At 48.1% G+C, this 15889-nt stretch overlaps 1 protein-coding gene across 14 annotated transcripts in view; it reads right to left on the bottom strand.

Annotated features, from left to right (window-relative positions):
• The window catches only part of TENM4 (teneurin transmembrane protein 4), a 1162188-nt gene that overhangs the window by 54693 nt on the left and 1091606 nt on the right, over window positions 1-15889 (bottom strand). For all 14 annotated transcript variants that reach the window (XM_086385810.1, XM_086385811.1, XM_086385817.1 and 11 more), the window contains 3 exons: window positions 15427-15570; window positions 13069-13318; window positions 3183-3415 (listed from right to left, as the gene is read on the bottom strand). In XM_086385810.1, the coding sequence (XP_086241936.1) occupies window positions 3183-3415; window positions 13069-13318; window positions 15427-15570 (627 nt within the window). The remainder of the gene's footprint in view (window positions 1-3182; window positions 3416-13068; window positions 13319-15426; window positions 15571-15889) is intronic.

Consider the following 15889-nt stretch of genomic DNA (forward strand, 5'->3'; position numbering starts at 1 on the left):
TCTCAAGTGCAGCCTGAACATCTGCCTGTATTTTTGACCAGTGCCCTGGGTGATAATGACGTAAAAAGATATAAATCAAAGTTTGAGAACCACTCTAGTAAGGGAGGACTTCTTAACCAGTGATATGGATAAGAATCGCCTGAAGAATCTTTAAATACATGTATTTATACACACCCCTCTGCTTGGTCTCACTCCCAGAAACACCATTAATCAGTCATAGGTTGGCTGGGACTAGGACCAAGGCTCAGGGGTGATACTGACACTCCAGGTCTAGAATCACAGGAGTCAGACATACCCTATAGAAGTGTGAACCGCTGAGGGGTCCAGACAGGGTGTGCCCCTGAGGAATGCGCGGTCTAGCTGAGGGAGCACAGGAATCACTTTGGACCCAGGGAGTGACAGAAGCCACAGCGGTTCATGGGGAAATAAAGGAGATTCTGGTCAGTTTCATCTTGTTTTTTCTGGGGCAGGAACTGAAAGAAGGGGTCAGGAAAAGCTTCACAGAGGTGGAGATGTTTAAAGTTAAAAAGCCTCCCAGTTATATAACCTTGGGGTAGTCACTTCACTTCCAGGATAAACTTCACTTCACTTCATGGATAAAATGCGGGTAATAACATCTGACCTGTAATAGTTAGCCCTTGATTATTGGAGCGATTTAGAATTATGAGAACACGAAACCCACCCTGGGCTTGCTCTCAAGGGCCCACAGGTCTATGACCGGTCAGGAGGGTGGGGTTAAGACAGCCAAGGGCCTCTGCGTGGTGAACACCCGCGGGAGCTGGGCTTCCTCCTGCCCGCTGCCTTAGGCTGTTCAGGGCTGAACACTGATTTCACGTGGAGGACTGGAGGCCTTAAAGCGGGGGCCGTCCTCCTTCTGTCCCTGCTTAGAATATAAACTAATTTCATTTTTCAAGCCTAGGAGCTTAAGACAGGCACTTTCTTGTCTGAGTGGCTGCTCTTGGTCTTTCTCCTCCATCTGCTGTAGGACTGATGAATGCTCCGGGAACAATTGGGTTTCTTGTTTACAAAGGTGGCTGCACAGGCTAATAGAAGGGACGTGCGCCCTGATTAATGACTTCATTTTTTTCTCCTTTTGTTGTGCTAAATAGATGGACATCTTTTCTCCTCCCTGTTGCACAGTGTCTGCACATCCTGGCACCCTTGTCATTTCTATCTGGGTTAATTACAGGCTTTGGGGCAATTTCCCTGTCACTACATCTGTGTGTGTGTGTGTGTGTGTGTGTGTGTGAGAGAGAGAGAGAGAGAGAGAGAGAGAGAGAGTGTGTGTGTGGAGGGTGGAGAACACACGTGTGCGGAGCAAATGAGAAAAGATCTTGAGAGAATAAAAATTCTCAGGAAAAAGTGTTTTAATTTTAAGAGAATAGAACCTTGCCACCAAAAAGGCTCTCACGGACCATTTAGCCCAATCTGCACGTTTACGAAAGGAAAACAGGCCCACAAGGGGAGGTCCCAGAGCCGGGGGTTGCAGAGCGAAATCATAATGCAGGCTCCCTGAGTGCAAGTGTAGTGTTCTTTCCACTCCAGGCTACTCTCTCAGTATTAGGGTATTGTAATTCAGAAGGAGATTAACCACAAGTGTCACAAACTTTACCCCATGGAGTTACTACCTGATCACTTCAGGTATGTGGTAGAGACATACAAGTAATGATACACGATAGTCTGTACATACAATAAAACAGGAATAGGAATTACCATTTATGAGATGTTTATCATGTGCCTGGTACCACTGTCCTAAGCAAGTATTTACATTCCTGATAACAGTTAATCTGGATGACAACTGTACAGTGTATTTCTATTTAGAGGAGGAAAATGGGGCTCAGAGAGGTTAAACAACTCACACAAAGTCACACAGCTATTAGGCGGCAATGGCATAATGCTGGTGGTTTAGTCACTAAGTTGTGTGAGGGGTCACTCTTTGTGACCATGGACTGTAGCCCTCCAGGCTCCTCTGTCCATGGGATTTCCCAGGCAAGAGTACTGGAGTGGGTTGCCATTTCCTTCTCCAGGGGATTTTCCCAACCCAGGAATCAAACCTGCATCTCCTGAGTTGCAGGCAGATTCTTTACAGCTGAGCCCCCAGGGATTCCCATTAGGTAGCACTGTCTGAATGTAAATACAGGACTGCCTGACTTCACAAGTCTACAGCTTACATTTGAAACCAAGCCCTGAAATCTGGCTCTACTTAAAAAAATATCGCTCATGACATTTTTATAGGCCATCATATGAAACATATTAATTTTGACTCTCAGCACAATTCTAGGAGGTAGACACAGAAGATATTGTTACTCCTATTTTATTGACGAGGACCCTGTGGCTTAGACACCATAGGTCATTGGCTTTAGGGCCTGCAGCACGGTGAACACGTGCCGATGGATGTCTGCTGAAAACGATGGCTTCTCCTCCAAAAAGCCTTCCCGGTCTCCTGGGCACAGGGGCCTCCTTGGCTCTGGACTCTCAATGCACAGTTCTTTCTCCTTGCACCGCAGGGAGCACTTCTCCCCCTCTCCCATCTCCATGATTAACATTCAAGTCTTATTTTTATGCGAAAATGAGCTTATCTATGTACACACAGTACACTGTATACTCAGCAAATACTTGCTGAATAAGTGAATGGAAAGTAAGTGTGGGTGTGAAGAGGTCCAGTTTTTTGAAGGACTCAAAATTGAAGCTTAAGAGTTAACCCATCCTATAGGACATGAACATGTGCAAAGATGATATACTGCCACTTTTTTTTTAAATCAAACAATGACATGAAAGGCAGCATATATATCCAACAGGAGGGGACTGATAAATAACAAGATATCCATTTGGTGGAATACTATATAGCCATTAAAAGCAAATTCATAGAAGACTCTTTAGTGACATGGAGAAATATTTGTGATATATCACTTAGGAAAAAAAAAAGTAGGTTACTAAAACAACTTGTTTAATGTGACTTAATTTTGTTGGTTTCTGGTGAGCATTAGAAAAAAGGCTAGGGGGAAAGACAGGAAATATTAACTGGGAATATTTCTGGCAGGTGGAATTATGACAGCTTAAACTTTCCTCAGTAGAGTTCTTAGCATTTTCCAACTTTTTTGCAATGATAAACAGGTTCACCTTTTGGAAATGGAACTACCCCTATGAATGTTACTGAGAGAGTTTTGAAAGCCAAGCCTTACCCCTGGGGTTGGTAAGTGTGGCTTCCGTGGCTTTTCCACCATCCCCACAGCGAGTGTCATCGAAGGGGAGGCACTGGTCACCTGTCCCCGCCACCACCTCAGAGTTCTTGACGAGGTCCTTCACCACCACCGTGGACTTGATCTTGAAGACCCGCCGGCTGGTGGTGTCCGAGAGGAAGACGGCCCCACTCATGGGGTCTGTGGTCAGGTAGTATTTGTGTGCTGGGCTGTGGCTGGAAAACAAGGACACGCCAGTTGGTGAGCACTTCCTTCTTTCCTGACAGGCAGCCAGAGATACAGAACTTGAGATTAAGCCAAAAAGGGGACAATGTCCCTCTTTGGGGTGATGGTTCCCCAATTTTTCTGACCTCTGTGGTTGGCCTTTGCTTCTCACCCAACTATGAATGCAAGAGGTTCTTGTTGATGACTGTCATGCCCAGCCAACAGTGCGATGCCTGTTTTCTTTAAAAAGATTATCCGTTGAGGCTGACCAGAGGTGGTCTGTAAATCCAGACCAGAGACACGAAAGGATCTGACTTTAAAAAACACTTCAAAACTAAACAAAACAACACACAAGCTCTTCCCCCATGCAGCTTTTACAGCAGCTCCACCCCCTTCTTGGGACTGACTGCTAAGGTCCCAGCCACACTGGACCGCAGCCAGTGTCAACGGCGTCTTCTTTTGACACTCATATTACACTTATCAGGGGCCCCGTAGTCTCCTTCCTGCAGCCAGACCCAAATGAGCCACATGATTAGTCTGTGATTGGCAGCAACAGCCAAGGAAGAAGAAACAAAGAAGGGAGCTGTGCTGGTGATGGCTCTGTTTCTGCAAAACAGCCGCAAAGAGCAGGATGCACTAACGGAGGAGAGTGAACTAGACAGGGACGGTACAGAGAGATGACGGCGACGAGGCCGAATCTCCAGGCACAGGGCAGGAAAAGTCGCACAGGCTTTGGGTTCAAATCAGTCTGGGTTCCATGTCTAGCTCTGCCATTTTGTGGTTCTGAAACCTGGGCAACTGACCTGGTCTCCTGAGCCTCACGTTTTCTTCATCTGCAAAATGGGCGTGTGAACCTTGCTGGTATATTGGGAACATTATATAAAATGTTACATAAATTATATGATAAATACTCAGCATAGTGCATGGCACACAGTGCTGTGTGTGCTGTGCATAGTCGCTCAGCCGTGTCCGACTCTTTGTGACCCCATGGACTGTAGCCCACCAGGCTCCTCTGTCCAAGGGGATTCTCCAGGCAGAATACTGGAGTGGGTTGCCACGCCCTCCTCCAGGGGCTCTTCCCAACCCAGGGATCGAACTCAGGTCTCCAGCACTGCAGGCAGATTCTTTACTGTCTGAGCCACCAGGGAAGTCCACAGTAGGCACTTGGTAATCATAATTATTATTTTAATTACTAGTCATTATGTCTGTTTTTGCCTTTGGAGAGGACTACAGAGTAGGTATCTCTTATTAAGCCTGAATTTTGCTATCATGTAGTAATGATTTACAATTTCTTCCCAGTCTAGGGCATTCCCTCACCACTTGTCATCAGCCATCCTGACAACTTGCCCCTCAAACATGTCTTCACACCTCTTTGCATCTGCAGTTCCTGCTCTGGGGACCATCCTGTACCCTCCCGTTCTCAGCCTCAGTTTCAGTTCAGTTGCTCAGTCGTGTCCGACTCTTTGTGACCCCATGAATCGCAGCACGCCAGGCCTCCCTGTCCATCACCATCTTCCAGAGTTCACTCAGACTCATGTCCATCGAGTCGGTGATGCCATCCAACCATCTCATCCTCTGTCGTCCCCTTCTCCTCCTGCCCTCAATCCCTCCCAGCATCAGAGTCTTTTCCAATGAGTCAACTCTTCGCATGAGGTGGCCAAAGTACTGGAGTTTCAGCTTTAGCATCAGTCCTTCCAAAGAAATCCCAGGGCTGATCTCCTTCAGAATGGACTGGTTGGATCTCCTTGCAGTCCAAGGGACTCTCAAGAGTCTTCTCCAACACCACAGTTCAAAAGCATCAATTCTTCGGTGCTCAGCCTTCTTCACAGTCCAACTCGCTATTCACTCTTCAGGTGTCAGCTCAAATGGCACCTTTTCTGTCAAACCTCCTCCAGCTTTTCTTCCCTATGCACTGAGATTCTTATCTTATCATATCTGGGTTATAGGACACTGAACATAATGCTCTGGCTATTTACTTATGTCTGTCTCCCAGAGTCTTCCCTGGGGGCTCAGGTGGTAAAGAATCAGCCTGAAACTCTTTGTGTTGCAGAGAGTCCAGCATAACTGAGCAGATAACACGTTCACTTTCCACTGTCTCCCCAATTCTGTCCCCAATAACTACTTGATGGGAAGAGATGGGATTTTATTCTTTTCTGTGTTTCCAATGTTCAGCTTGATGCTTTTCTAGCCCACAGCAGGCATTAAGTGCATGAGATCTCCATTTTTAGTTTACTTAAACAGTATTTTCAATCAAATTACTTAGCTTTCTTGTAACTTCTCTCTTAGGAGTGGTGGTAACAGGAGAGATGTCCTATTTAGCTAGACATGTCCCCTTTGACTTGCCCTATAACATGTGACAGATTTAATTTTCCCAGACGACACTGATTCCGGCTAAATAAAATGCAGTGACCTTAGATCCTACTCTGCAATGCTGGGGCAGCCTTGAGCTTTCTGATTCTTGATGACAGCTGGAGGTCAATTTTTCATTTCTTTTCGTATCATCCATGAGAAGCAGGTGCTATTCACCAAGGCAGAAACTGGGTCCTTGAGGAATATGGTGGGGTCCCTGTCCACTGAGAGTAGGCCCCCCATCCCAAGATTTTGGCTTATGTCTTTCTGCATCAACCCAGAGAAGTGCCACTTAGGTGACGTTTCTCAGATTGGTGAATTCCAGATGAGGGTGGCATTTGGCAGACTGTCCAGTGGCCCCCTCTTTTGTGCCCCAGAACAAATTTGAGGTTGGGGTTTCATCAGCTAACCATAAGGGAAAGAGCACTAGTTTTGAACTGAGAGAATGTGGGTTCTAGTTTGCACAAGCCACCTAAATGTTTCAAGCAGTAGGTTCCTCAGCCTCAGATGATGGCGTCCCTGCCCTGCTCTGCTCACAGGCTTATCATCAGGATCAAATGAAATGATCCAGCTCAACGGCCCTTTCCAGTTGGCAGAGCTCTTGGACAGTCTTCCGCTCACTTCTTCCTTGGGCCACCTGCACTGGGAGCGGTACCCCGACCTCTCCCAGGAGATGCGTCCTTAGTCCTGGGGGCAGAGCTGTGGATGCACGGGCTGCTGGTATGGAAGCATCGGCTGCCACCTCCGGGCGCCAGTTTGTCCCAGACACGGTGCCAGCCTTTTATATGCACAACCTCCTTTTCATCACAAATGCCATAGAAGGCATTATTAAAACACAACAACGGCTTTAGAAACCTGAGATGAGAGATGTTTAGAAAGCTGAAACTTGAGCAGGGCCGGAAAGTGCTAGGTGGCAGGATGGTATTTATCTCTGATCTGCTGGATGCCAGAGTCTGTGTTCGCTCTACTTCCCTGGGCTGCTCCTCAGGGCCTAGAAAGCTCCTCTGCCTTTCTCGCCCAGGGCGCCTGCTCATCTCTTAGGACTTAGCTCCAACATCACCTCATCTGGAACCCCTACCTCTCCTGGATTCTTGGGTCCCTGCTTTCCCCTCCTTCTTCTGTTGTGTCTCCACCAGACTCTCAGCACATTATACTTTCAGTACGTCCAGCACCTTAAGACCCTTTTCTGCTTGGCTGTCTGATTCCTCAAGGACATCTTGGACTCTTTAGGGGCAGGGCCAGGCTTCAAGTTCCTGGTGCTTAGCCCTGAGCTGGTACAGAGTCAGCGTTCCAGAAAGGCCTGCTGACTTTATGAATCGGTGAGTAAATGCCTATCGGCTTCTCTGGGATTGCAGACAGGAAACACCCACTGCTAAGGATCGTAGGGTGATGGTTCTCAACACGGCTGCACATCAGATTCACCTGGAAAACTTTTCTGTTTTTTAAAAACCCTCACCATCACATCTGAAGGGCCTGGGTATCTGTCCCTTGAAGATGACTTGGTTGCTCCTGAGGCCCAGCTGGCTTTGGAAACCATGCCTTTAGAGCAGAGCTTTTCAAACTTTGACGTGCTCATGAATCATGTTAAAATGAAGATTTCAGCTTCGCAGTTCTAGGTGTGGTCCGAGAGTCTGCACTTCTAATGAGTTCTCAGAGGATGCTGATGTTGCTTATCTGTACTCGGAGGAGTGGGGCCTTCCTTAGAATATTTTGCAAACCGTAGATGTGAGCAATGGGAGATGGCCTCCTGCTGAGACCCCAGGCCCGGTGCTGTGGACAGGGACCCTGTCTGATCCGGTTCTGATCCACAGGATCCTGGGCAGGGCTGGGCACAGAGCGGGCTCACAGTTCCACTGCCGGAGTCTGCGCAGGAGTTCCTGAGGACCTGCATTCTTTTCCACTTCCTTAAACACAACCCCGGTGCCTCTGGAAATTATGCAAAATCTTAGGGACTATAAGGTATTAATCCTGAAGTAAATGAGCTGCAGTGGGCCTCACTCTGACCTCCATCTGGACAATGTGGGGAATTTCCTAGTAGGAGCTGTGAGCCCAGGAGTCTGTTGGCACCAAAGGCAACCTATTGCCTGTTCTGAGTGGGGATTTTCCCTTTCCTTCAGAATAAGACCTGCCTTGTGCAAAGGGGTGTCCTTTGACCACATCAGGTAGCAGCCTTGGCAGACCTTGATCCGCTGGTTCTTGGAACTAGTAGAAAGAGCTTGAGCACTGGAACCACACAGACAGGGGTTCCAATACCAGCTCCGTCACCCACGTGATGGGTGACCTTGGGCAAATGATTACTCTGAGCCTCAATTATTTGTCATCTGAGAAACAGGGATAATCATAGCTGCTTCGAGGACAAAACTGTATGAAGGATGTAAACCTTTGAGGATAGTGCCCGCTCCATCAAAAAATAAAAAAGTCCAATTAATGGCAGCTGGTCACCTTGAGAAACCTCCAGAACATTTATGTTACTGCACAATGAAAAACACCAGTATGTCATACTTAATACTGTCTGTCTAACCTGTTTTCTGAGGCAACTAAGGGCTCTCTTCGAGTTAACATAGAACGTGTAGCTGGGTTTGACGGAGATTTGAGTTCAGATGTACTTCTGAACAAGACTTCAAACATTCCTCCATGACCCTAGAGGAGAGATCTGGGAGGAGGTGAGGACCCTTAGTCCCTCAAGAAAGGCAGGGAAGAAGATGCCCAAGGGACTGGGGGTCTCCGTGCTGAGCATGCCCAGCGTGGTGGGCTGAATTAAGGTTGGAAAGGCAAAAGAGAGAGACACACACACAGGCTGAGTCCTAGCCTGAGCCTCTAGCTCCTCAGAGCAGCAGAACAGTAAATGCTAATGGACTAAGAGGACGGAGTTTTAGAATTTCTTTATTCCATTTCTGGCATTTACTGATGGGAACACTAAAGCTCTGAGGGAGGGAGGGATTTGCCAATATCCAGGTGCCAGTTAAAATCAGAGCTGGAGCCCAGGTCTTCTCCCGCCTGACTGTCCTTAGAAAACTGGAAGGCAGAAAGAAATTCCATTTTTCCCTTCTACTTTGGTTCACTTTCAAAACACGTTTTAGCACCTGAGAAAACAATGAATTGAGAGAGGACAGGAAGCCAGCTCTGAAATCATACCATGGGTACATCAAAAGATCACTGAACAGCACAAACAGGAGGTACCGAAATCAAGACTCTCAATTTACAGATGATGCCACTGGAAACCAGGAAAGCTGTGTGACCAGCCCAAGGCCACACGAACATGAAGCAAAGTTGGAAGAGCACCCTGGCTTCTGACTCTTGCCAGCTAGGCCCCCCCGTCTCCTAGCTGCGACCCAGGCAGTCACCACCACTGACTGGAGGTGTTAATGGGAAGTGCTAGGTTTCCATCCAAGATCTTCATATGAAAGGTACTGTGTTTGCTAAAAAACCAAACTTGAGGGCACAGGTCAGTTCATAGTTCAGTAACATCCATACCAAGCTCTTTGGATATCTCTCTTCTATTTCAGTGTCAGGAAAAATACTCCTCCTCTGAGAAGGGGGCATATTTTCCCATTTCTGGTAACGTAAACCCTGAAAACAATTATGCTTCTCTGTTTAATCTGACTGCTAGGAAGCTCAGAGTCTGATCTGATGTGTAATCACATGTATTTGTTTTCTCCTTTTTTCTTTTGTTCCCAAATTCTATTTAATTTACTTTAATACATGTGTCTTTGGTTGCAAGAACACTGAATTCCTTTTCAGGATAGACAGCGACATAATCATCATCATCTAATTGTTATGATGATGATGATAATAATAGTAATAATAACAATAATAAAAATAATAACTCATTAGAGTGCCTGGCACAATGCTAGATACTTTATAAATATCCTCTGTATCCCTTATAACAATCTCCAAGGGAGATTTTATTATCTTCAAATTAGAAACTAATGCTCAGATAGATTTAAACAGTTTTCCAAGGCCACACAATTGAGAGCTTCGGTTTCCTCATCTGTAAATTGGATGTATCATGAAGAACTACTTCAAAGGCGGTCTGGGGGTGCATTGCTATAATCTATGTAAAACGCTTAACCTGCTTTCTACTACACATTAAGTGCCCTCTATATACTACTATTATTATCTTAAAAGAATACATATGATTTCCATGTTATTACTATAATTATACAGACATGGACATAATCGCTGTTGGATTGGGATCTGTCTGACTCTCTACTGAACTTATCTCCAGTAAGTGCCCACCCACGTGCCAGTCTGATCTGCACCCACACAGGTAACCGAGAGCCACGTGGGTAGCAGTGCAAGCCACCCTCCATGTGCCATGGCTGCTGTCAGGCCACCCAGATGTGTGGGAAGCGGGGGGACTCTGAGGTGACCGTCCCCTAGGAGTCAGACGAGCGCCACAGCCCGGGGATGTCAGTGTGTCTGAGGACGACCACTCCTGCTTGCTGCAGGGTCACTGGGAGCCTACATAACAGATCTACTCTGTGCCAAAGTTCCTGTTTGGGGGCTTCTCCCTGTGGAAGGTGTGTATGGCCTGAATATCCTCCCTCATTCTGTCCTTGCTGACAGACCTCCTGGAGCGGTCCCTTGGCGTCCCAGCCTCCAAACCCGAGGCACCTGGCATGCCCAGAGACGGACGAATCTGAAGCCTGTCTTCTGCCAGGATCTCTGCCTGATTGAGTCCTTCTCACGGCCTTCCCACTGTGATCCTCCAAGTCACTCAACACGGTGGGGATAATCTCTTCCTTCATTCTCAGGATAATCAGACTAGGGTGTGCAAATTACTCTGCCAAGGTTAAAATTTCCCCCTATTACTCAGCCTGTCATGTCCACAAACTACCAAAATAAATGCTGCGCTGTGCCAGAGATGAAAGGAGCTCAGGCTCTCCCTACCCGTCTTCACCATTATTAATGACTTTCTTTCACTGTAGCCGAGGTACCCCCAATCAGATCCAATCACAGAGGAGTCATTTGCCACCGAGTGATCTGAAATTGACACGTGCAGCTTACCATACAGCATGCAACAAGGCAGGCAGAGACAGGAAATTCTCCACTGGTTGGCTTACCTATGTCTGAAATCTTTATTTCTGACAGAAGACAGGAGAGCAGGGAATAGAAGAAAGAATGAAGTGTTAGCAACAGGGTTAGAAGCATTATTAGCAGCCTGAAAACTTGACAGCAATGGTTCTGTACAATACTGTAATAAATAAAGACTTAGCAGCTCTGACACTGATATATTTCATATTGGATATTACTTGTCAGTGAGCTCACTTAGAAGCAGCTACATATCACGGAAGCAGCATGGTCTCACCTGCACCAACACTGCTGACTCTAGCAGAAGAGGATGCGGTTGACCCGGGTGGCTGCTTGCACCAGGGCTAAGCCAGAGGCTGGCACGGTCGATTCCTCCCCTGCCCAGAGAGGCGCTCTCAGAGACATGCTCACTGCTGTGTCTCTGTGTGCACGCTGCCCTACCGAGAGTGGCCCAGACCTGTGTGGCCCACCACGATCGTCCTCCCAATAGAACAGAGAATTGGAGCTACATTCTACTTATAGGGGAGAAGGTGACAGAGAAACAGTCCTGGGAAAGAGGACGGGAAGGAAATACACTGTGATGATAACCTATCAATAAATTATTTTTTCCCCTAATGTAATTTCCTCCTCCCTTCCTTACACACTATCTTCCATGATCTCTCTACAACTATGGCAGGGAGACAGGGAAAGTGGGGTCTCTAATTTAAAAGATGTGAAAATGGAAGTCCAGAGAGGGTAAGTGGTCCAGTTTTAGTTTCTCTGCCAAGGTGGGCTGACCCCGAGCCTATGACTCTCTCTGCATTAAGGCATAGGAAAGAGAAAGATAATATGAGCAGTTAGTCGACTAAAGCAAATACACTCAAGGGTTCCCATTTCCCTGGCAGTTATCTATGATGGTCAAACTCATAAAAGAGAGAAAAAAAAAAAAACGGGCAGAGACTCTCCTGTAAATGGCCTGGTTCTCATTCCGCCTGATGTCTGATTTCCTGTGAGTCCACAGAATGTGAGCTTCTGCTTTTTTTTCATGGCCAAAGACCCTTCCCTTCCTTTGTCCCCCTTTGGTTGGGTGGGTGAACACAGTGCCCTCATCTGCAGGGCAGTGATGGCTGTGGCCAGCCGGCCAGCCTGCCCCACCTCTCCCATGTGCCCTGCAGAGAGGGGTTCTCAGCGGGCACTCACCTCCGGGATACGTAAGCATGGCGCTCAGCCAAGGTGGCCCCCAATGGGCCCCCTGATGACACTTTGGCGAGGCAGAGCTGTGTGGTGGCCTTCTGGGTTTGGGTCTGCCAAGCTGGACCCTGGGCAGGTTCCTTAAATTCCCTAAGTCTCCTTTATCTTATTTGTCAAGGGCAATAGTAATAATTAATAGTAAATAAGAGCCAATAATAATAGCAAAATAATCTTGCAGAGCAGTCATATTAACACCAGGCAAATAAAAGAGGGCTTGCAAGAGAGAGTTTCCTTTTCCCCTGGCTACTTCCCAGCTCAAGGGCCCATCCTGCTCACATGGACCCCAGGCCAGGAGATGGGCAGAGTCCACTCTCTAAAACGGTCATGAGAAACCTGGTACAGTTTCTCCTGAAAGGGAGGGTGGGGCTCCCCCATCTCTAACCAACCACAGCTCCCCTGGAACCCACCCTGTGACAGGCCTCTGCTTCTGAAGTATCTCGTCTGAGGGGGTGTGGAGATGTCCAACACACCAGGCCCCTCCCTGTGCAGGGAGAGTGCCTGTGCTCTGTCCCTCATGGTCAGGATGGGGACAGGGAAAGGTGACAGCTGGCTCTGTCGCCTATATACACCCGAGGAGCAGCCATGGGCCTTCTCTCAGCACCGGGCAGCTGCAGAGAACCGCCCCTAAGTCCCGATGCCAGTTAAGTAACAGGACCAGGCTTGGTAACATTGGCACTGGGGCCTAGTTCGTGATACCATCCCTTGTCCTTATAAAAAGACTCATGTGATGCATGTCAATGGGTTTGGTGCCAGGAAGCAGGAAAAAGATTGAAGGGCTTCCAAGGAGTCTAACTCAGTGGCTGGCCGCCTTCTCCATCATCTGGACAGCAAGGGTGTCTCCCCATCCCCAGGGTGGTTTGTCTGCATCTCTGTGTCCCATGGAGAGCGGCGTCGGCTGCCTCAGAGCCTCCAGCTCACAGGTCAGCCTCTGGGAAGTGACCGGGGAGGCTCTGTTCTGTCCCCTTCTCAGGCCAGTGGGTCCTGGTAGGTGGGCCCGTAGGGTGGCGAAGGGACATGCTAGGAACCGTCGGGGAGGCCTCACCGAACATACCTCAGCTCCAGGATGTTGGTGACGTTCCCGGAGGGGAAGATCCTTCGGATGTAGTTGAAATCTCCCACGTAGAGGCTGCCGTCAGCGCCGCACGTGAGGGCCACGGGGGCCAGGAGCTTGTTGCCGTCGGCGAGGCCGTTGCAGCTGGGACAGGAAATGCTCCTGCGGCGCCCATTGCCCATGATGCTCCCGATGACAGGCGGCTGCTGAGACACAAACTGGTTCTCCCCGTTTCCCTTGTGCAGGATGCCTGGGACGAGGGCAGAGGAGCGGAGTCACTGATGGCGCTGGGGGTGGCTCTCCCTGTGGCTGCAGCATTGTCCTGGTTTTGCAAGGGATGCCAGATCCCTGCCTACCGCTTCCAGACCCAGCTCCCAAGGCTGCCTCACCCCACAAGGAAACCCAGGCCATACTGGACAGGACACGTTGCTCTGCTGATAGAATTCCCACGGCTGTAAGACGGGTGCTGTTACCCTCCCGGTACTGACAGGGGACCCCTGACATCACGTACTGACGTACTGACATCACACAGATGACAGGAGAAGTCCCGGCTCTGAACCATTCAGCTTCACTGCCTCTCAAATAAACTGGACACACTGCGCGGGCCAAGTTTGTCTCTCCATCACAGCACAGAACTGTTTTTTTTTTAAAGTGTGCAATATAGCTTTCTGTCTTAAAAAACCCAAAGTTACATACCTTATTTTAAAAAAATAGTTTATTACCAAAAAGGTAAGCATCACTGTATACTTCAGAAAGTAGTGATTTTTTTGTAGGTGGAGGCTCTTGGCTCGGTGTTAATGGCACAGCACACAATTCTTTATTGCACTTATCTGTCCTCTCTTTACCATTTCAGGTGCGGAGACAGTGTCTTCCCCACTCTGTATCTCAGTGCCTAGCACAGAACCTGACATAGAGGAGATATCGAGAGATGTTCATAGAAATGCATGAGGGAGACTCAGTCTAAACTAGCCTGGACTTCATTCACCTCCAGACTGCTGTTTGCAGTTATTTTGGCTTTTCTGACACTCATGACCAAAGCAAGTCCTAACTACGACTCACAGGTCAGTTTCTGGATGCCTCGTTCTATCCTATGGAATCTATTTATCTGTTCCTGTGACAGCACTACAGTTTTAGGTATTATGGTTTTCCTAAGATAGCTTAACATCTGGCAAGTGCCTCTTTTTTGTTCTTATTTTAAAGAGTGCCACAGCTATTTATAAATATTTATTTGATTACAGACTTCAGAATTAGTTTGTCAATCCCTGCCCCCCAAACGCAGTGGCTTTGATGGGCATTCTTGCATCTACAGATTAGGTAGGAGAGATCTGACATCATCCCCATATTTACTTGTCCAATCTTGAAACACAGTCCCAGGGAGCTGTCTAACATACAGATCTGGGATTTCCCTGGTGGACCAGCAGTAAAGTGTCCGTCTGCCAGTGCAGGGGACACAGGGTTCAGTCCTTGGTCTGGGAGGATCCCACATGCTGCGCGGCAGCTAGTCCATGTTCCAAAACTACTGAGCTCGTGAGCCTAGAGCCTGTGCTCTGCAACAAAAGAAGCCACCAAAATGAGAAGCCCGTGTGTGGTAGCAAAGAGTAGCCCCAGCTCGTCACAACTAGAGATAGCCTGCAGGTAGCAACTCAGACCTACTGCAACCGAAAGGAAAGAACTTTTAAAATACAGATCTGACAGTGTCACTCCACGCTGTAAACCCTTCAGAGGCTTGAGATTTGCCTCTGGGTGGAGTCGAAAGTCCTAATCTTCCTACCTGGGACTCAGGCTGCTCAGGCCCCCCACTCCGGCTTTTGCTACTCCCTTCATTTCACCCTTTGCTCAAAGCACAATGATCCTTTCTCTCCAATCACTCCTCTTTCAGGTTTCAGTGCTTTGGCACGGACTGTGCTCTCTGCCCAGAATGTTCTTCCTGCTTGATATACACAGCTAATGCTGTAGACCCCTGGAGACTCAGTTTGGAAGTTCTCTCCAAAGAGACAACCTGCTGAACCAAGAAGCTGAGTCAGGGGCTTCTCTTCTGCACCCCCACAGTGTTCCCAGCTTTCCCCTGTGACGGCACCATCCATGGCATGCTGTGAAAATTGCCTGAGAAGTGTTTGTCTTGCCCAGAGTGTAAGCTCTTGAAGCCCTTCACTTCTGTATCCCCGGCGCCCAGTAGTGACGAGCACAGAGCAGGTTGCCAAGGACTATTTGTATTAACCCTTCTGACCAGTGGATCACACATGAGCCTATGGAATTTGAAGTGTGTGTGTATGTGTGTTTTTGCCTCACAGGGAACAAAGCACATGAGACAAGACTCACACCATGGCCTGGCTCCTGGAATTCTACTAATCCGCTCACCGCTTTGGATGTTGAGGGCATGGTGCTTGTCCAGGCTCCATCCTCCCAGCTTGGAAGCATCGATTTCATAGCCCTGCAGCACTGCGGTTCTTTTCTCCCACAGGATCAGATCTGGGCAGGATTCATACTCATAACCCACGGAAACTGTAGGGAAAAAAAGGCACAAAATGCACATGTGAGCAAAGCCTCTTCTTTGGCTTTAGATCTGCATGCAAGGCCCCTGCTTGTCTTTGGTTTGAAAAGAAAGAAGGATCAGAAGATTCCTAAGTGGCAACAAGATCTATATGCAACACTAACCTAGGGAGGCTGAGCCTGAACATCCTTTTTTGGGGAGCGATGGTACATCATTGTGAAGTGAAAGTGTTAGTCGCTCAATCACGCCTGACTCTTCGCGACCCCATGGACTCTAGCCCGCCAGGGTCCTCTGTCGAAGGAATTCTCCAGACAATATCGGAGTGGGTAG

The sequence above is a fragment of the Bos grunniens genome, chromosome 29, assembly GCF_055505025.1.
Source record: "Bos grunniens cultivar Pamir isolate PY7600 chromosome 29, Bosgru_T2T1.0, whole genome shotgun sequence".
Classification (NCBI taxonomy): domain Eukaryota; kingdom Metazoa; phylum Chordata; class Mammalia; order Artiodactyla; family Bovidae; genus Bos; species Bos grunniens.